At 39.0% G+C, this 21,873-nt stretch overlaps 1 protein-coding gene across 8 annotated transcripts in view; it reads right to left on the bottom strand.

Moving 5' to 3' along the window:
• The window catches only part of MAGI2 (membrane associated guanylate kinase, WW and PDZ domain containing 2), a 737,601-nt gene that overhangs the window by 243,205 nt on the left and 472,523 nt on the right, over positions 1-21,873 (bottom strand). For all 8 annotated transcript variants that reach the window (XM_030478640.1, XM_030478639.1, XM_030478638.1 and 5 more), the window contains one exon: positions 6,095-6,310. In XM_030478640.1, the coding sequence (XP_030334500.1) occupies positions 6,095-6,310 (216 nt within the window). The remainder of the gene's footprint in view (positions 1-6,094; positions 6,311-21,873) is intronic.

Here is a 21,873-nt window from a genome sequence, read left to right as displayed (position 1 = left end):
AAAATGCCACAATCAGCTGTAAAAATACAAGATGAGGAGCAAATGCCTAGGCAGAATTCCTAGTGAAAATACAATGGAGGTATGGAGACATGAGGGATGTCTAATCACTGTATCAATAATGATACTATTGTAAAAGAAAAACAAGCATTGTAATAGGCAGGAAGATTAAACAAATGCAATACAGGTCCTTCCACCTTCAGGTGGAATCAGGAGTACTGTGCCCAGTCTTGAGAATTTCATGTCAAGGAAGATGGGAAACAGAAAAGACAAAAACAAAACAACAAGATTAGAAATACAGAAAGACTGAAAACCAAGTTGTGTTAGTCTTGAGGAGAAAAGAATGATGGACAGGGGAAACATTTAGAAATATGTAAAATATTCCTGCAAAGCAGTGAAGATGTATGGTCTCCACTTCCCCTGAGAATAGGACAATGCGATTCCTGGTAAATTCTTTGGGGTTTTTATTCTTATCTCTGTAAAGGAAAAGTAAGTTCTCATCTGTCTCAAGAGCCATTGACACATCTGTGAGTTGTATTCCTGAGGCTACCCACAGTCTTGACCACATTTCTACTACAGGAAGGATGCTGTACAGATTAAACTGAAGACGAGACATAAGGCCACATGGTACATGTAACCTCAGCAGAACAAATAATTTCAGAGCATGGCTGCATCACTCACGATGGCTAATGATCGGCCAATTGCTCTCATAGAACACAGATGTAGTGACATTGCTGTGTCCTGGGATTTTACCATAATATCTGCAATATGCGTTCTTCCTCAAGACTATCTTTTCAATTTCAGATCTGATGAGATGAGATTCTTGATTTTCAATAACTATATTAACAAATCCCAGCCATCATTATGGCAGAAAAAAAAGAGAAAATTAAGCCTTGAGGATTAAAAGAAATATTCTGAGCTTGTCTAAGACAGAGATTACTATCAAAATATAGCAGGGAAAAAAAAGGAACCTGATGCTTATTTAACAACTTAAAAATATAATTACTTTAAAGCCAGTCTTATGAATTATTAATTACGGGATCATTATCTTTTAATAACTTACTTTGATAATGGAGAAGGCATCATGATGACTAGAGCCCAAGAAATTAAGGCAGAATTGCCTAATGCCATTTAATAACACTAAGTTTTACACAGTGGACATCCTAGTCACACTTATCTAGGATATGGTGTCATCTTATCTTTTGTTATGTGTATCTATCATTCAGATATTCCAGGTAAGGTAGACAGTCACCTTACTGGTTTTCTTTCTGCTAATATATATTCATATACAATGTTTGATTTAATAAAAACCCAGGAGTTCTGATTAAAAATTAGCACTGTCTTAAACTTATAAATAAAGTTTGAAATACTACAGTAACACAATGTGAGCACAGATATTTGGCTTCAGACAACATATGATATAAAAAAAGACCCTAAAATTGTACCGTAGTATAAGTCCAGAAGCACTCTTCTCACTAAACAGACAATCAATTGACTTTATGTCAAGTGAAACAGCCTACTAGAACTGCTGTTTTGCTACAAAGCAGATTACATGGTCCAGTTTTCAAAAGCAGTTTAGCACAGTATCTCAAGAGTGAGTATCCTGGGAAATGACAGAATAGGCATTAGTAAAGCACTAGCAAATTACTGTACATGTGGAATAGAAAGAACTTTATTTAAAAAAAAAACCCAACAACTGGCCCTTATGTTGTGATAAGTGTCAGATTTTGATCTTTCATCAACAGTTCTGCTTGCACTTTAAATTGTTTATATTACTTACAGTGTAACTCTTGAAATTTGCCATCTAAACATGTAAAAGGACCTTGCCACTTTATTCCTTTATTTTAGTGCTGCAGATTATTCATGCAGTGAAGCTTAAAAACTTACTCTTTTCTTCCAAAACAACCAATTCAGATGACCTAAGCAATATCTGCAGAGAACAAATTAAAGGAAATATCATTAAATAGTAATTTATGGATTGGTTTTAGCAACTCTCGAAGAAAATACTCAGCTCTTTAAACCCTTATTGTATCTAAATGACTAATTTGTTAAATTCTGCACAGGAAACATTCCATCTATTTTAAATAACTGTTAGATACAAAAGTAGTTTAACTCATGTTTGCCAAGCTATGTGCATCTATTTTCTTGTGCAAATACCACTCTGCAGGTTTGGAGCTGCTCCCTTTCCCACAGAGCTGTTGCCATACTTGGGTTTTGGTGCTTTGCAGAGAGGCACTGTTCCCACTGACTACTAACACAATGAGAACTGGGAGCTGATGTGGGAGAAGGAAAACAGGAGACATGGAGACTGCGTGAGCACAGGTTATTCTGTAGGTCAGAGGTTGTAACCTGACTGGGATAAATTGAGTTTAGAGAACACGAACAACAGAAATATCAATGGATACCAACTTTCGTATTTTTAAAAGTCTCATGGCTCTCGAATGCTTTGTGTGTTATTTTCATGCCTCTGGCTGTCTTTGCTGTATAATAATAAAATAACAAGCTCAACCTGTTGCCTGGGACTACTGCACCTTGCATGGTGATTGACAGCATTGGGAGTCTAGCCTTTTGCTTCATTATCAACCTAAGGCATGGAATGATCATTTTCAAACTTTATGTCATATATTATTCCTCAATTAATTTGAGCCTGCCAGAACTTCTATTCTCTGCGTGCAACTTACCATTGCTCAAGTAATGTCAGAATAATGCACATACATAAGCATTCTTTCAGTGTTAGAGTGGATCTTCTGGAGTTTGGATGATAAACACTTAATCAGTCAGAAGTGTGAAGCAAATGTGACATGATCAACAAAGTGTCAAATCATGATGTTGGTTGTGAAGGAGACTGACTTTATTCTCTGCAGTGAAAACTGAAAGTCTGGCAAGCAGGTTGCAATTTGACCAAGACTCTTTTTACCTCTTTTGTCAAAGCATCAGTTTTGCAAGGTTTGTTCATTTCAATGCAGCATCTATCAGGAAAGGCTTCTTAGGTGCAAGATGTCTCACCTATTCACCAGTGAATGGCAGAGACCCAACCTAAAGCAGCCAGCAGTCCAGTTATGTGGGCAATTGAGAATCTCAGTGCTAACTCTCAACTTGGCCATTTTAACAGATAATCAATAGATCATAAACTGCTTGGCAAATTACAGGGTTCTTCATTTAAATTTAGCCATCTAGGCTCCTGTGTATCTATAGGCTGAAATACACATTCTAGATTGTGGAGATGATCCCCTAAGATGGGTATCTAAACCAACTATGCTTTCTTACTCTTTGGAATTGCCTCTTTCTCCTTTCCTTATATAAAGAGAGCAGAGACAAGTAGCTCAAACAAAATAATGCATTTTGGCATATAATTTAGTAAAGTTGGATGAGATAAATCCATCCTGAGAGAAGTTGATCCAGGATGAAGGACTGAGATGGCTCTATTCTAAAGTAGCCAAAAGCCCCATCCTGAAGAACTGAGAGAGATTCCTGTTGGGTTCTGGCCTAAGGACAGGTGACAAAAATTAGAAAGAATAAACATGTTGGGCAGCACAAATTAACAAGAAGACAACTATGAAACATGGTTGAAGATCTCCAGTCTGTCCATAAACAACTGTCTGAGGAGCATCTGATGGCATATGAAGCAAGGTATATGGAAGTGAATTATTGAAAATTTGATTCCTACTAATAAATCTCAAGAGATGCACAGATTACCTCAACAGACACTGAAAAGTAGTCTGAAAAATCAGACCAAAAGCACAAAGATCTCTGCAACGACAAATGTCACTTACTGGTCTGATAAAGATGGGTTTACTCCCTTCAGATTCATCTTAGCTCTATTATTATTTCAACCTAGCAGTCCTGGGTGTTACAGCAGTCCTTTGAGTTGCCAGACTCTGATACTTTTGACAGTTATTAACCCATTAAGTTGCTGAGCATCTATAAAAAATGTATCAATGTTTCGGGTGTCCCAAAGAGTCCTGTGTTTAATAAAAGACTCCTGTTAGAAGTGAAGCATTTTAAATAGAATACACTTTCTAAAAGAACTGGAAATAACAAATACCCTACCTCCATTGCTTTCTAAAAACTAGATTGATCTCTCCACCAAGAGTTAAAAAAAGAATAATAAAAAATTAATATATTCTGGTTTTCCTGGTTGTTCAAAGACACAAACTACAAATGCACACACATTTTGGAGGTAGCGAAGCCTGTCAGCTCACAGAGAAAATGACTGCAGTAACAAGGTTCGTGGGAGCTACACTGCCCAACAAAAGCAACACAGCATGTATGTACAGAGCAGCTTTGCTACAAACCCCAAAGTCCTCAATCAGTGTAACTGAACAACAAAACCCTGCTTATGAAACCATGAGACCCAACACAGTCAGTGCTTGTTCTGCTGGCCACACCTACAGGAATTACTTTGTGGGGGGTGAGGAGGGAAGGAGGGGGGCTGTCTTGCACCGATGCTCATGTATTTCATTTTGTAACACGGCACATGCCAGTGCCTGTTTCTTGGGTGCTGCCCAGTCACTGTTCACATAGAATGTGCCTGGGAGAAGCAAATTAGAGGTGCGCAATGCGAGGACAAAAGCAGGTAAACATCCAGTTTGATGATCCAGTTCAAGCTGAAATACATTGCCCTGGAAATTGCTCCTCAGCAATGGTCCGTTAAGTGGCACATTTCAAACAACTGCAAAGAATGATCTTTCTAATGATTTCTACAATACACAACAGAGACCGAATCCTGCCTTTGCCTCTTTTGCTGTGGAAGTATCCTGGCAACAGAGCCAGTGCTGATGTTTTATGTAAGGATTTCTGGGCTTCATCCTGTTCTGTTAGCTGTGTAGGAAAGGCAGTAAGCGCCAGAGCATTGCTGACAGATGCAGTGTTATGAAGAAAGGATGAGCAAGGCTCGTGCAGCATGTGATGGCAATGGCCAGGGAGTAATGCTGCGGCCCTTTGGTGCACCAAGAGGGGAGTATGAGATTCACTTTCACCCCATATAGTTTCTAATGCAGTAGGAGGAAAACTATTTATAGCATCTGCAGTGTGAAAATCCTTTTACAGTGCTTAGGAGATTAGGTAATGCATTTTATGTTTCACATTAAGCTATACATTTAGAGAGCTTGCAACATTCCGTTTTATCTTGTCATCCAGATGATTGTCACTACAGACTTCTACTGCAATAATTTGCTTTCAAATTTCTAAGTTCACCAAAAAGGATTCACAGAGTTATTTCTCAGACAGATATAAAAGTCTGAATTCTTTAATTTCCTACATGAACAACAACAACAATATACTTTCTTAAATGATATTTCAGAATAAAAATTAAGTACCGTAAAATGATGACTTGCCAAAGGGGAAGCTGATTACCTGCTTGTGAATAGGCTGGAGTGTTCTCACTCAGGATACCAGTCACTATCTTGAGCCCCGTTTTCTCTGTAGAACTGTGATCCAAGGGGTAAAACAGCTGTATTTTAGGACTAGACCTCTGAAACCCTCATCAGCTTTATGCAGGCTCTGGAACATTGCTGAAAAGGATCCTTCCTGATAGGATTGCCAGCTAAATTTCATTGGCATTGCCACAAATGATGACAACTTTACTCCTCCACAATATTGCCAAGATTTCATAACGATTTACAAAAGTTCACTTCATAATGTAGTGAACTCTCTTGCATCACCATTTGAGAACAAGGAGACCTGAAACACAGAGACTAGATACATTTGACCAAATTACAGTTCTCTATACTCCCTCTATAGTCAATGGAGAGAAATAGGCATTTGTGATTCATTTCCTAACCTAGAAATCTAAAACAGGTCACATGAACTGTATTCAGAAAGTAGGTATTTTTCTCTTTGGTCTATAAACAGGATTCAAAGGCACTAGTTCAGGGGCAGATACCATTATGGTAGTTCAGGTAAGTGAGATGACTCCCCAAATGGAGGTTAAGTAATTTGTTTTAGGCTTCAGAGGAACCCTACTATTCAGGATTCCTGGCGTTCAGCCTTGCAAGAACATCCTTACCTGAACATGTGTATTCTCACTGCACAGGGAGGTAACTGGGGACTTTGTGAATAACAGAAATGCATGGCAAAGTAAGAAGGAGGCACAGACCTGGTGTTACCGTCACGTCATTTCCATTGACCACAGGTCTTTCTTCCTCTTCTTCCTCTGGTGGCTCAATACCTGTCTTTTCCATATTGCTCACAGACTTATTCCTTTTACGTTTGCCTTCAGCCCCGGGAGTGGCACCTGGGAGGATCTGATCTGTTACATTTAACAGCAGTGGAGCCGGTTCTGCTGGAGGCTTTGGGGTGCCGTAATAGTTGTCTGGAAAGAAAACGAGTAACACATAAATTTGGAGAAATACATGTGCTGTTGCTTCTTCTTTTGTCTTAGATTAATGGGATTATGTGAGGTAGTATCTCGTTCATCAGCTAATACAAAGATTAGTTCAAAATATTTTCTGTGAAGTTAAATATTCACCGTTCATGAAATGTTAATTAATTTTCTTGGTGACTAGTGATCAAATCATGCTTCAAATGTATACCGAGTTAACGCTTCCTGGGTACCTTAACTTTCTTCTCATCCAAATACATGACAAATAGGCAGCATAGCAGAGCTGTTTTCTTATTTCAAACCATTAGGATAAATTAGTTTTATAACGTTTATGTCACAATACAGGAGTTTCTGAAGGATCAAAAGGACTATAAAATATTGGCTATTCACTATGTCATATTATCCCCCCCCTTTCCCCAATTCTCTCACCTGCTTAGAAGGTAAATAATAGTTCAACAATTCAGAGATTTGCAGTTTTCAGTAATACCTGCACTATCTCATTTTTCATATTTGTCAAAATTCTTGCTATTCATGAGGTCCAGATTTGTAATAGGTAATGCTAATATGTTTTCAAAGAAAGTTGAAACTTCATGCTTCAGGGCTTAAAATTATCTCAAAGTACTAAGGAATTCCGAGAAGACTTAAGGTGGCTGAGAGAATGAAATTTCTGGCAACTTTCTCTGAATCCTCTACTTTCTGTCAGAAGGATTATTAGATAAGATAGACCATGGTCTCTTCTTATCTATCAGTATTTGCCCATTTGCATTTCTAGTACATCTGGTCCAAAACGGCTTTCTCACTGATACCTGAAATTTGACATCAAAAATATGGTAAAAAAATTAAATTACTAGTATTAAAAAAAGAATTAAAAAATCAAGCGCTTTCTAGAAGCAAAAATAAAAAGTACTATAAGACATAAAGATAAAACCATGCTATTATTGAGTTATCTTTTTTCATCTGCAAGGTAGGCAGTGAACACCTTGCCTTACAAGTAGATTTTCAGCAGTTAGTACAGAAAACTAAAAATACTGTCCAACTCTGAGAAACTTTTCCAAAGAAAAAAGCACCTATGCAAGGGTATTAAACTGCTGGAGATATTTGTAGACCATATGACCACTATTTTTAATTCTAATTGCGCAATTTAGGGTTTCTGTGAGACCAAACAATAGTAGCAACTGGCAAAAATAATTTTAACCACATATGAGTGGGACACTAAATAAAGATTTTATATCTGCACAGTAAACCATCATGAGATGTATTTTGCAGGCAGAGTAAAAATTATTACTGGTACTAAAATGTCTGTGTGTTTCCAATGATTTACAATGTTCAGCCACACAACCACCTCAATACAGGTAAGTAACTGAGCAGCCTTGCAACTACTGAATACTCTGTGAATTTTTCACAGTGGTTTAGCAAAACAATATTTGTGCCAGGTGTTTCTGTAATTGTAATACACTATGTTAAATGGCCCTCGTACTCACCTGGGCTTGGGGACAGCAGAATGAAAACTGACTTGCTGTTTTTTTTCATTTGATTTTATGAGATAGCATCACGTTTGACACAGACCCCCAGTGCCATTAGGGCAAAGAGTTGTGCCTTTGCCTAGCTGTCTGTGACCAGCTCTCCCATAGCCTGCAGGAGGTCCCTCTGGCTGCCAGGGTTAAAGCAGAGGAGCAGGATTTGGGGTCTAAGACAGGGAGGGAAATGTGCATTGATCCACTTGCAAAACTGTACCTCCAAAGTGTGTCAAAATCAGATTTGGTCACAGTCAAATTTCTAAGCTCTGACAGTGCAGGGTATTTTGAGAGTACCTGAAAACCAACAGCCCCGATGGCAGTCTACTTTTGTATCTCCTTAATAGCATGTTACCTTTGCTGGTGAGATTGCGTGACTGAAATATTACATATTTTGCAAAAAGGATTCCTCAATTTAAAAAACTCCTCCCTGACATAAGATATTTTCCCAATCTGAAAATTCCTAAGTGTCACAGATGCCTTAAACTTCACAAATCTTGTGAAGTATGCACTGATTTCCACTGATTGCATAAATACCAGCACACAAATCCCAGGTTTATAGGACCAGTGTGATACAAACTGTGAAACTAAAAGTGGCTTTTTTTCCCTTGTTCTTAGTTGTGCCATTGTCATAGAAATTGAGTGCAGTAGTAATTAGCAGTAATGCTAATATCCTGCATTGTAGATAAGATGTTTCAAATGAAGGACATGTTCATTCTATTTTTGGATGTTAAACACTTTTTCACTTCGACTGACTGTATGCATTAGTGGGAGACAGAGACAAATGTCATAACAAAAAGAAAAATCTATGAATATCACATACATAAAAATACAAGAAATAAAAAATGCACATTTGAGATTAGGAGCTAAAGAGGATTTAACTCTTTCAGTTTCAAACTGAAAATGCAGTATAATTTCCAGCTTCTGTATGTAACACATTATGCGCTTTATGATCCAGTAACCATTGATTTAGAAATAAGTTCTGCATTATAAGTTGCTATCTATCTATCTAGCCTTAATTCAAATATATGCATAAGCAGTGCAAAGAAAAATAAGAAACTGGTCCACAGATACTGACACAATCAGTGCATCATAAAAATGATGAAAAGAATCCACACAGTTTCAAAGGAAAAAATATATAAGACGAGACACCCAGCTATTTCAGTGAAAGAGCAATGCTCCATTAAAGAAAAATTAGAATCAATGTAAACTGGATCTTCTATCAAAAGGAGTTTCTCAGTGTCTTGAAATTCCTTGCGTAAGCCTCAGAGGCTAAAGCTAATGGGAGACTCTTTCATAAAACCTTAGCAATTGTCATATACAGGGATAATGCAAAGACTGAATGTTAAAACACCATAACTTTTGTTGTAATGATGTTTGGAAAATCTCTGCTAAAAACAGCTCTTTTTCATCTTGCCTGAGCAGAGGACAGGGCTGGTTCAAATGTTACTGTTGAAACACTAATCATAAGGTACTGAAATTCAGCTTCCCGTAGGTAGAGAAAGCACTCCAAATAATTAATTTCAATTGTGCTTAATTAAAAAAAAAAAAAAAAAAAAGATTTAATAAAAACAAAGCAAGCTTACTAAAAGAAAACATATGTCCAATGCTCACTGGCAGTCAAAAACCCAGGAGTTAAGAGCTTTGAAAAAAAGAATGGAGCACAAACCAGAAAACACCTTTATAGCACCATACAAAACTCCCTTTTGTATACTGCCTGCTGTTCTGGTACTTGCCTCTCAACAATTACATGACGGAACTAAAGAAGGACAATTAAAGCTTGGAACTGCTTAAATTGATCTGGAGTTTTCAGCTTGGAAATGAGACAACTGAAGGGGGATATGGCAGATATGTATAAAAACAGGAGAACCCTGGGAAAGTGCCTAGAAAATAAACGAATGGATGCTTGGCTTCTCACTACGCGAGAACAAGAGGATGCCCAATGAAATTAGCAGGTTTAATGCAAGCAAAAGAAGTGGGTTTTCTTTCACATAACATAAGAGAATAATGGCATTCACTGTCAGATGCTGCCAGTATCATAAATACAGTCAAAAAGCAATTATACAATGTCATGGGAGGAAAAAAAAATGTGAAAGCCTTTTAAATATAAAGGCACAGATTATGAATCAAGAGTTCGATACAATACAGATAGGTGATGCACAGAATGTATCCCTGCATGCCTTCCCTGTTTTATTTTTTGCCTTAACATCTACCAAGGTGTAGTAGCAGAGACGGAACACAGGGCTACATTTCCCCTTGGTTTGACTCAGTGCTGCCACACTCTTACTCAGGTGCCTCCTTGGTGTACTTAAAAAATGAGTGCATACTCCTCTGCCACTCCAGCAGAAAGTCAAGAGGTCAGTTTAAGCCAGCAGAACTCAAGCTAAGCTCTTTGCACTGGACCTGACTAAAAGCCTTCACGCAGACAGGGAGTGAAGAACAAGTATTTAAGTGCAGAAAACCCACCACTGCTTAATCCATCTTGCTGCTGTGCCTGTTTGCCTCAGCACTCCCAGCCTGTTTCCAAGTGCAGTTGAACACTGAACACTGGTGTAACCTAACCTGTTTGACTTTGCTGCAGAAACAGCTTGGAAGCCATAGCACAGTTACAATTACCAAGTACTCCTTGCCACCCCTAACCTGTATGAAAACGTCTACCTGATTCTGCAAGGAGAGAGTCAGAAAACATTACTGGGGAGGTTAGCCCTGATGGCAGAGACAAGATCAGGAAGTCAGAGAGTCAGAAGAAGCAGAAAAAGGAGAAAATGAGGACAAAGCAGGTATTTCTTTTCTTAACCTGAGCTCACCTATGTCGGAAGTGGTAAGATTTTTATTTTATCAATGAAGTGTTTGACGATGAAGCAGTAGATCCTAACTTGCTTCCTGAGAAAAGGTAAGCCCTTGTGGAAGAAAAAAAGACAAAGCATTTGGGTGGTAGTAAGAAGCAAATAATGATGCTGAAGTGATAATGAGACGCAGATCTACTGATGATCACTATACTGACATGCTCAACACCCAGTAATCCCCATTACCAGACACAGTTATAAATGTGTCTCCCATGATGTGGTCCACTTTGCATTACATTGCAGGGGCTGACCTACACCCACTTTCCTCTCCTGGCCTTGCCGAGCACCCTCACCATCGGCTCCCCAGCCTCTCTTCCGTTCTGTGAGGAAAGAGCCCAAAATGCAGTATGGAGCAGGCATCTCCACTTTCCATCCTTCCGCACAGAGAAGGGGAAGGAAAGGCTTTTTGCCAGGTCTCTATCCCCGGCTGTGGAGTGGACATATTCCCTTTGCTCTGGCATCGTCAGATTGTGGAGGAAGGAGGTTATTGCTGGGAAAGTCCCTGCCTCCTGAAGCTCCACTGATCTCATCTAAGAAGTGAAAAAGTCTATTTTAAAAATATAAGCATTATGAAAAGTTAAAAGTGGTGCTGAGGAATTGGGAAATTATAGTAAAAATGAACAATCAGGCAGAAAACAAGAGGTGTGCCAAGCCAAAAGCTTTCAACAGGAATAATTCCAACTATGGTGTGACTCAGATTCTGAGCACAGAATGAGCACACGTTCCTTTTCACCCTTATTTTTAGAGTGGAGGAAACAATACCCAGCTAGCTATGAATACACCCCTACTTCTGCTTATTCAGCACCCTCATTAAGATTGATCTGTCTGTACTGTTTATATAACTTTGGATTGCTGAAGTATCAGTCAAAATTGTGTGAGTCAGCCACAACTCTAGGAAATGAAAAACAAACCTTATTTTTCAGTTATTTGAGAAATAACTGCAGATGTTATGATGAATGATAGATTTCTACATATTGTTTTTGTGGTCACTCACTGGTGATAATAAATTAAGGGGACAGTGCACTGTAGTCTAACTATTATCTGGATAGAAGAGTTACATTTGATATTTTAACAGATTGCAACAGTATACAGAACTTTAGGTAGGCAGAAATTAGCTTAATTTTTAATTAAAATAATAACAAATGTGACTATTTTATTATTTGATTCAAAGATGATAGCTGCATTTCTTTATGACTAGAGGCCTATCACATCAAGAAGCATCTGTTAATAATCTATGTCTGTTTATACTCAATGTCCAGATGGAGATCGGTGACAAGTGCTGTCTCTCACAGGTCCATATTAGGACCAGTTAAATATCTTCATCAGTGACACAGACAGTGGGATCAAGGGCACTCCCAGCAAGTTTGCAGATGACACCAAGCTGAGTGGTGCGGTTGACAAGCCTGAAGGATGGGATGCCATTAAGAGGGACATGGACAAGCTCAAAAAGTGGGGCCATGTGAAACTCATGAGCTTCAACAAGGCCAAGTGCAAGGTCCTGCACCTGGGTTGGGACAATCCCCAGTATCAGTAACAGGCTGGAGAATAAAGGGATTTGGAGAAGGACTTGGGGGTGCTGGTGGATGAAAACCTGGACATGAGCCAGCAATATGTGCTTAGAGCCCAGAAACCAACCCTATCCTGGGCTGCATGAAAAGAAGCATGATGACCAGCAAGGTCAAGGGAGGTAATTCTCCTCCTCTACTCTGCTCTAGTGAGACCTCGCCTGCAGTCCTGTGTTCAGCTCTGGGCCCCCAACACAAGAGGGTTGTGGACCTGTTTAAGTGAGTCCAGAGGAGGGACACGGAGATCATCAAATATAAGGAAGAAATTTTTTACAATGAGGGTGGTGACACACCAGAACAGGTTGCCCAGAGAGGTGGTAGATGTCTCATCCCTGGAAACATTCAAGGTCAGGTTGGACGGGGCTCTGAGCAACCTGATCTACTGGAAGATATCCTTGTTTATTGCAGGGGGGTGGGTGACATGACTGTCATGGTTTAACCCCAGCCAGCAACTAAGTACCACTCAGCCACTCTCTCATTTCTCCTGTCCTGCTGGGGCAGGGAGGAAAATCAGAAAAAAGGTAAAACCCCATGGATTGAGGGCTTTACCACTGAAATAAAGTAAAATGTAATAATAATAATAGTAATAACACAACAACAATAATAACTATAATTAAAAAAGAGAGGAACAAAACAAAAAACCCGAAGCGATGCACAGTACAATTGCTCAATATCCACTGACTGATGCCCAGCCTATCCCTGAGTAGAGATCAGTGGCTCCTGGCCAACTGCTCCCAGTTTATGTACTGGGCATGATGTGCTGTGGTACAGAATACACCTTGTTAGTTTCGGTCAGGTGTCCTGTCTCTGATCCCTCCTGGCTTCTTGTGCCCCTCCTCATGGGCAGAGCATAAGAGACTGAGAAGTCTTTGATCAGGGTAAGTGCTACTGAGCAACAACTAAACTGTTGGAGTGTTATCCCCATTGTTCTCAGACTGAAACCAAAACACAGCACTGCACCAGCTACTAGGAAGAAAATTAACTCTATTCTGAACAAAACCAAGACAATGACCTTTAAAGATCCCTTCCAACCCAAACTATTCTATGATTCTATTCTCTAACAAAGGCGCCTGAACATCATCTACATGGTAGTAAAAACCTATCAAAATCCCAGATTTTGGAAGCAACAATGAAAGGAGATCTAAAACCAGTATCTCCATCTATAGTAGCCCACAGCTTTCAAGCCCTGGGCCATCAGGCTTGAGTCTACTGCAGTCTAGAGTCTATGCATTGACCATTCTTTGGATGCAAATGTAAGTGTAGGTTTCTGGCTACCTCCAGAAGACAGCAGGACAGAAGGCCTGTGTTTTTAGTATTGCTTTTGACAGGCGCAGCATACTGGCAGTAAAATGAGTTGGGTAAGACCATGCCTCCTTGTAACTCTCAAACTTTGCATTAAATTTTCATGGCCAACATAGCCCAAATGGATGGGTCACAGACATCTTTGAAGTTTTTGGTATTGTGTGCAATAGACGCTGAAGACAGGAAGGATTCCTAAATGCAGCCTCCATGGACCTCCTAAAATCTGCGTAGACCTCCAGGAGGCAACCATGTGGCACCACCATACTCTCACTTTACAGTGCCGTCAGAGCCACACATCACTTTGCTAAGGAAGTACATCCACTCAATTGGCATCTTATTGTGAAATTATTTTTTACTACCATTTCCGATCACCTGTACATGTCATTTAGAGCATCCTTTTGTATGTCATGAAACATGTTCTGCAGTACAAATACATAACTACAGAATATTTTTAAACTAAAAGAGCTCTCTCAAAATTCTTACAATCATCTTGTGAAACTCCTAAAGAGGAAAACAGTACATAGACATTGTTAAAATATAATTAGTGATGTATTTTAACTAAATGCAAGACAATTACCACCTCCTTAAGGGAGCCTAGCAAACTTCTTTTCACCCACTCACCCTGAGTGAGTAATTTATTTTGACTGGTGACTATACTATAATTAGGGCTTTTTTAATCATTGCTCTAAGGTTGGGTGAGTAGATTTTGTTCTTGGGTTCATACATTTTCATGATGGTTTTGCAATGCTGCTTGATGGATCAAAGTTACAGAACTCTTAGAATGGTGCCAAAGAAAGTGGAATTTAAAAATGAAACCTGCTAAAACCTTTAGATTTTAGATTTATGTTGGAATTTTTTTTACTCATGATCTTGTGTCATTAGATGGCAGAGAGGCCAGGAAAGGTCATAGTTCAAATCTCTCAGGATTTAGGGGAAAAAAGTTATTAAATATAGATTTGTGATTATGTTTTTCAAAAACAGCTCTTAACTTCTATTGTGTTCTTGGAAAGATTTACAAGCAAACTTGTATTTTTACTAAAAGATCTTTGCTGCTACTTTTAGTTTCTCTACTTTCAGCCAGAGACTGAAGATCCCAGGGAAGTCTTTGCCCTTCTTTTAATAACTGAGCCTTTGAATCCTGATTGATAAGTTCTCTGAGCCTCACTGGTACATTAATGTCTGAATTAAAAACATAAATTAAGATTTATTTACTTTGGGAGGGCTGTCAGAATGAGTTACACATGATATACAGAACTAATTCCATACTTGTTGGATATAGAGATCCCCAGGGCTACTTGTTATAAAGTCTGTTTTTCTCCCTTACTATTTTTAACTATACTAGGCTATACTATACTGCAGCTAAAGCTACTCAAAAGGAGTATTTTCCAGATATCTCAGGGTTCTGCTGAAACAGAGGGGTCAGAGTTATTGCCCATGCATCCCCAACAAACACTTGAGCATTTCCTGGCAGGGGCTGTCCAGGTGCTTCCCAAATGCAGGGAGATTTTTGATTCCTTGTGTTGCTATGACTCTTCCTCAGGCAGAATTCTCATTTGGGTTGGTCTCTGCAGCTTCTGCTAACAGACATTAGGCGGATATGCTAAGTTCTATGTATGTCAACTAATGACATTTTAATAACTGGCTTCAGGATTGTCTATTCATCTACATTAAAATTAAATCACTAATTATAGCTGTGGATTTTTGCCTAAGAGAGTTCTGGCCCCCGGTGAGTGCAATAGCAGAAGTTTCTGAATTCACAAATACAGGAAAGGAGACAGATGGGCTGTCAAACCTCCCAACATGACAGACCTGCTCTTTTCTTTCCATTGACCCTGACTGTCCCAGTAAAAGTCTCTTTTTTTTTTTCCAGACAGACTGGAAAAGACTGTAAAAGTAAGGATATATGAGTTTGATTTGATTTTTTGATTGGCATTTTTCAAGATAACTGTAAGCATCAAATCAAGTTTTGTAACCTTACGGTAGTGATAGAGTATATAAGATCTGCATAAGTGATGACCTAAACCAATTCTGATTTTCAGAAATTTTGAAGACCCCAAAATTAGGACATACAAAGTTAATTCTCATTTAAGAAAATATATTTTCCTCTAAGATGTAACTTCATTTTTTAGTGTGTTTACTTCATTCTTTAGTGTATGTCAGAGAGTTCTGCCTCTTAAGTTTCTTCATCTCTGTTTCCATAGTTCCATCTTACGTAGATGCTATTTCTTTTAACTGAAGTATTTTTTTCTTTCTTTTTTTAAGTACTAGGTAGTTTTATCCTATAAATATTCTTCATTCCTTAGATTCTGTTAATAAATCTTTTAGCTATTTGCAGTGGCCCATCTAGAAATTTGGCACATATGCAAGAGTAATCCCTAAAAATTCCGTGTAAGAGTACAAGATGCAATTCAAAAGAACATTTTCACCTTTACAGAATCTGATACTGCCTGAACTGTTTTTATCATCCCTTTAAATCCTACCAAGAACAAACCAGGTGAATGGATACAACTCTCTTGAGCCCTAAATCTCACAGTTGGGAAATAACAGTTCTCCTGTCAGACCTGGGAATCCCATGGGTTGAAGGTATAAATATGTTTCAGATAAAGTAACTGTAAACCATCCCACGTTAAGTCCAGGTGGAGGTGGCTATGGAGACAGAACTGTCTTACTTTAAGACTCCTCAAAGATTAAAGTCCTGACCTTATTTCTCCCAAATATTCTTCAAGTTTGTATTTCTCTCTGAGAAGCAGAACAAATCAATTTTAGATAATGGCCTGGAAGAGAGATGTCTGCTTATCAGATGCAGCAGTGTGCTGCACGGACTACACATCATCACAGATCTCCCAACCACCAGCAAATATGAAGTGACCTTTAACTTCCAAGTTTTCATCTTATGCCGAGCACAGCATACCAGAAATGAAAAATCTAGATAGGGCCTTTAAAAGACTACTCTTACTTATTTAAGGAAAATCACGGAAAAAGGGACAGGAATTAATAATTAATATGAAAGGGTATTCGGACTTCAAAAGCAAAAATCACAGAGGTATGAATGCAGTACACTGGAATGAGACTGTGCAACAATAAAGCTCGATAAATACATAAATAACTATTGTATAGCGTTTCACACATTTTAAAGCCAGTCTGTCATCTGACCTCATCTTCTAAAAAACAGTAGTACAATTTGAAACCTCTAGTTTCCCATAAAAGAGACACAGTTCCATTCCTAAGCAGTATATTCTTTGCTGCAGCTAAGCAGAGATACCGAGATACTTCTTGCCACAGCACACATATCTCTTTTTTTGTGAGCTGGCTGTTGTCTGGAATCAGCCCTTGAGCAGTCACTTGTTATTGTGCCTGATCCCTAAATAATATGAGGGAGTAGGTTTTTAATTCATTTCACTTTTGCTGCTTAGAAGTTAGGTGTCTAGCTGAAAGTAACTAGCTTTCTTTACCCATCTTCCCTGGGTAGTGATCTTAGGTGGGATGAATTGACCTCTGGAAGTGTGAATGTCTTTGTTGATGACCTTACAGGAAGAAACCTTTTAGATGGCTAATGATGAAATTATTAAAAGCTTGAATAAGCAAGGTCCCAACACACTGAATCATGCTATTGCTTTCTGCCATCATTTAAAGATTTAGGCTTAAAAACCTATGAGATTGCTTACCTCACTTGAACTCTGATTTTGTGTAATTTATACATTATTGCTAAGGTTCTTGTGGAAGTAAAATTTCTATGCCATATTAGAGAACAGCTTGCAGCAGAGTCTCTCCCTTTTGACAGTAGTGCCTACATGGTTTTACACCCTTACAAATGATCTGGAAAGAAAATATGAGAAAAGACTAAGAGCGTTTCTAGAAGAAAAATTTATCTGGGCCACAGAAGTGGATGTTTCTGAAGGTTCAGAAGGACTGAAAAAAAGGAAAAAAAATGTAAGTGTATGGGAAGGCATCATATTAGATGAAATTTATCATTGATAAATGTAAATCAGGCAACCATCAGGTTGTAAAATTACTATCCTTTCTAGAGATATACTGGCATTACTGCAGACAGCTCACTGTACAGTGGCAGCTTCCTTCTGCTAAATAGTAAGCGAAGCTAGAACTGTAAACTGGAAGGTAGATTATGGAAAGAACAGAATGATATGTAATGCAAATGTTCAATAATGTGTTTAAGAACTTTATTGCATACAGTGCTGGCCCAAACTCTTTTAAGGAAAAAAAGTCACAGAAATAAAACATGTTCTGAGAAAAGCAAATAAAAATAGAAATTTGCTATAATAAAAATAAAATGTATTTCAGTTGTACAAATCAAATGTATTTATTCTAGAATCATAAAATCACAGAATGGTTTGGGTTGGAAGGGACATAAAAGATCATCCACTTCCAACCCTGCTGCCACAGGCAGGGACACCTTCCACTAGACCAGGTTGCTCCAAGCCCCATCCACCCTGTCCTTGAACACTGCCAGGGATGGGGCAGCCACAGCGTCTCTGGGCAACCTGTGCCAGTGTCTCTCCAGCCTCACAGTAAAGAATTTCTTCCTAATATCTAGTCTAAATCTAACTTCTTCCATTTTAAAGCCATCACCCCTTGTCTTGTCACTACTTGCTCTTATAAAAATGTAATCTTTATGTAATAATGTGGTAAAAAGGAAGGGATATGATAAAAGTAAATAAATACAAAAGTTATGTAAAATTAAATACAAGAGATTGAAGGTCAGTGAGAAGAAGCACCTGCACTCAAAATGAATTAAACTGTAGAACTTTTGAAGTTTTTCAGATCAAGTTTTGAGTAAAAAATGGGAATGAGTTTGAAGAACATGCAGTTATAAACCAGAAATTTCTGAGAGATTATCTGCATGTTAAATCAATTCATAGTTGCTACAGACCTATCTGAAAATACTGTGTGTAGGGGACCAGGGACCGGGTGAAGTTTTCCTCAAAAATATATATTGTAGAGGTCTTATAGTCCTAAGAATTGCCTGATCTGTTTTTTGCAGGAGATACAATGCTGGATGAATGCCCCCACCCCTGTTTTGATCAGTGCTGTGTTTTCTTTTTTCATAGGAGTTTAGGTGTATTTTAAAAGCTGCATTTATAGACACTTTATACAATTTCACATTGGCATTTTCTCTGTGTTATAGTTGGAAACCTGTCATCTCCAACTTCCTTGACAACCTCAAGAAGGCACTCTAGACTGCTAATTTAATCTGACATTTCTTCAAACCTGGTTTTTTTTTGAGGAAAAAAAAGAGATCCCTGTAGTCAATCAGGTTTTGTATTCATTTATTCAAGCTGCTACCAGAGAAAGTTATCATCTTGCCAATGGGAGAGGTACATAGGGAATCCTTGCCTTATGTGCCTAAAAAGGCATCTGCAGATTGTCCTGGATAGTCATCTTGCACAACATGAATAAATTAGATGTTCCCTATTGGTTCTTTCCTTAAGGAGTTGTTAAAATAAATAAAAATACTTCTCAGAGCCTCCCAGTAATTCCAGGTAAAGAAAACAAATGAAGAAACTTCCAAAATAACCCCTAAGAAAAAATGAGATAAATTCTGTATTCATCAACAGAAGATTATTATTTTGCAACACTGATGTAAATAATAAGGGATTTTAAAGTAAATTTGGTATTACAAATCCTAAATACTAAGGAAACCCAAAACATTTAGTGGAGACTCTGTTCCTATTTTCCCTTAAAGCCAGTATGATCTCTCTTTCTAACGTGGCATTTTTTTAATCAATTGCTTGGTCCCGATATGACAGAGACATGGATTTTTACTTTCTCATGGGAGTTTTAATCCATAACTTTACTACCAGTGGGTTCTTGTGCTATAACAAGGAATTTTAGCTTGTCCAGAGCTCAGTTATCACATGAAGATGCATGAGGAGGCAATCCCCAGTCCTAAAAACCTGTCCTAAAATCCACAACCCACCTGTCAGGTAACACAACTTTTAGCCAGGAGGAAAAAAAACGGTTTAAAAACTAATTATTTTTGAGTTATTCTGAAAAATTCAGATTAGAAACACACTAATAGATATTGGGGAATGATGTAATTGATATTTTCTAGGGCAAGTTTATCACATGTTAGTAGAAGAACAGAGTAGGAAAAGAGACAGTCCTAGAGTCTCTAACAAATTAACTTGGCCACACTTAATGAGTCTTCTGGCTCCTAAACTATATGATCAGGCTCCTTCTGGCTTGTTCTTATTCAGGCCCCAGAAATCAGGAGCTTCACAGTGTCATTCTTACAAAAGAAAGAATGGAGAGTCACCTTCATCCAGGGTTGCTTTCTGGGAGTGCAAGGTGAGACATTAAATACACCCTGACATCCCACTGCCTCTTTTCTTTGCCCATGAGGCTACCAAGAAACTGGCCATGGAGCTATCAAGGAAGTGTCATCACCTCCATGAGAGCCTGGGAATTCTGCCATGCATCCAACTGGTATTACGCATTCTCTAAACATGGATAGGACTGCTGTGAAAGTGTGAGATATAGGTGCTTCCCACTCATTTTTCAAATACAACAGAATTTAGGCACAAATAGAAACTTTGGTCCAAAAGCCATTGGGGTCCCTGCAAGCACAGAACTGGAGAAATGCAGCTGCTGTCAGTGCTGATTCAATTAAGTGTTACTATAGAATCCTAGAATCAAGTAGGTTGGAAAAGACCTTTAAGATCATTAAGTCCAACAATTACGCCAGGACTGCAAAGTCCACCACTAACTCATGTCACTAAGGGCCTCATCTACGTGTTTTTGAACACTTCCAGGGATGGTGATTCCACCACTTTCCTGCGCAGCCTGTTCCAATACCTGATCACCTTCTTGGTGAAGAAATTTTTCCTAATATCCAGTCTAAACCTCCCCTGGTGCAGCTTGAGGGTGCTATCTCTTATCCTATTGCTTGTTACTTGGGAGAAGAGACTGACCCTCACCTCACTACAACCTCCTTTCAAGTAGTTGTAGAGAGCGATAAGGTCCTCCCTGAGCCTCCTTTTCTCCAGGCTAAACACCCCCAGTTCCCTCAGCCGCTCCTCATCACACTTGTGCTCCAGGCCCTCCACCAGCTTTGTTGCCCTTCTCTGGCCCCACTCCAGCACCTCAGTGTCTTTCTTGCAGTGAGGGGCCCAGAACTGAACACAGGATTCGAGGTGTGGCCTCACCAGTGCCCAGTGCAGGGGGATGATCACTGCCCTGGTCCTTCTGCCACACTATTGCTGCTACAGGCCAGGATGCTGTTGGCTCTTGGCTGCCTGGGCACAAGCTGCTCATGTTCAGCAGCCGTCAACCAGAACTCTGGGTGGCATTACAGCCACTCTTCCCCAAGCCTGTAGCATTGCCTGTAGCAGCCCCTCCTTTAACACCCAGCTTGCATTCTGTACATGGCCAGATCAGTGGTACTGGTCTTTTGCCCTACCGCTGTTGTGACTCAGGTGCTGGACTTGGCATTGAGCCTTGTTGAACCTCATACCACTGGCCACAGCCCATCAATCCAGCCTGTACAGATCCCTCTGCAGAGCTTCCTACCCTCAAGCAGATCAACGCTCCCACCCAACTTGGTGTCATCCGTAAATTTACTGAGGGTGCACTTGATCCCCTCATCCAGATCATCAATGAAGATATTAAACAACACTGGCACCGAGGTCACCACTAGTGACCAGTCGCCAGCTATTGGATACAATGGTCCAAATTTTGCCTTTAATTTATGCTAGAAAGATACAGCACAAATTGAATTTACAGCAGTGAGAGCTGTAGATACAGCTGATGAGCGACAGAAAAAATAGTTGTTAAAAGATGAACAGAGCTTTCACTTTGTCTCTCTAAGATGACATCTAATAATTGCCTGAAGGCAGTTAGACTAATAACTAGAAACACAGGTAAAGTAAATGAATAGTTATTCACCAGATCGACTTTTAAATAATCTCAACTAAAAAAAAAAAAAAAAAAGAAAATGAAAAAAAAAAGGCAATAGCTGAAAAATCTGGGTTTTTTTGTTCTGTGTCAAGGACAGCCAAATATTTTTGATGTGTGGTCTGCACAGTCATTACGGATTGAAGCCAACATGCACAACTGTCCAAGTGTTTCTTATTTCCCTCTTTCTCATTGACACACTGTGTTGCCCGAGGCTACTTTTTGTTGGCTGTCCTTGTTTTGCCTGCCTGCTTCATTTCTGATCCTAAAATCTTGTTCTGGGGTAAAAGACTTTTCTACTTTGTCATGGATACCTCTTGACTCTGCCCTGTAAGCCAGTGGAAGCCACAAAGGGAATTAAATGCACAAACACCTGTCTCCATGTGGTTTTATTTCTTGAGCAGTGCATGTGATAA

This window comes from Strigops habroptila, chromosome 3 (assembly GCF_004027225.2).
Source record: "Strigops habroptila isolate Jane chromosome 3, bStrHab1.2.pri, whole genome shotgun sequence".
Taxonomy (NCBI): Eukaryota; Metazoa; Chordata; class Aves; order Psittaciformes; family Psittacidae; genus Strigops; species Strigops habroptila.
The sequence above is the reverse complement of the archived record's forward strand: the minus strand, read 5'-3'. Positions and strand labels throughout refer to the sequence as shown.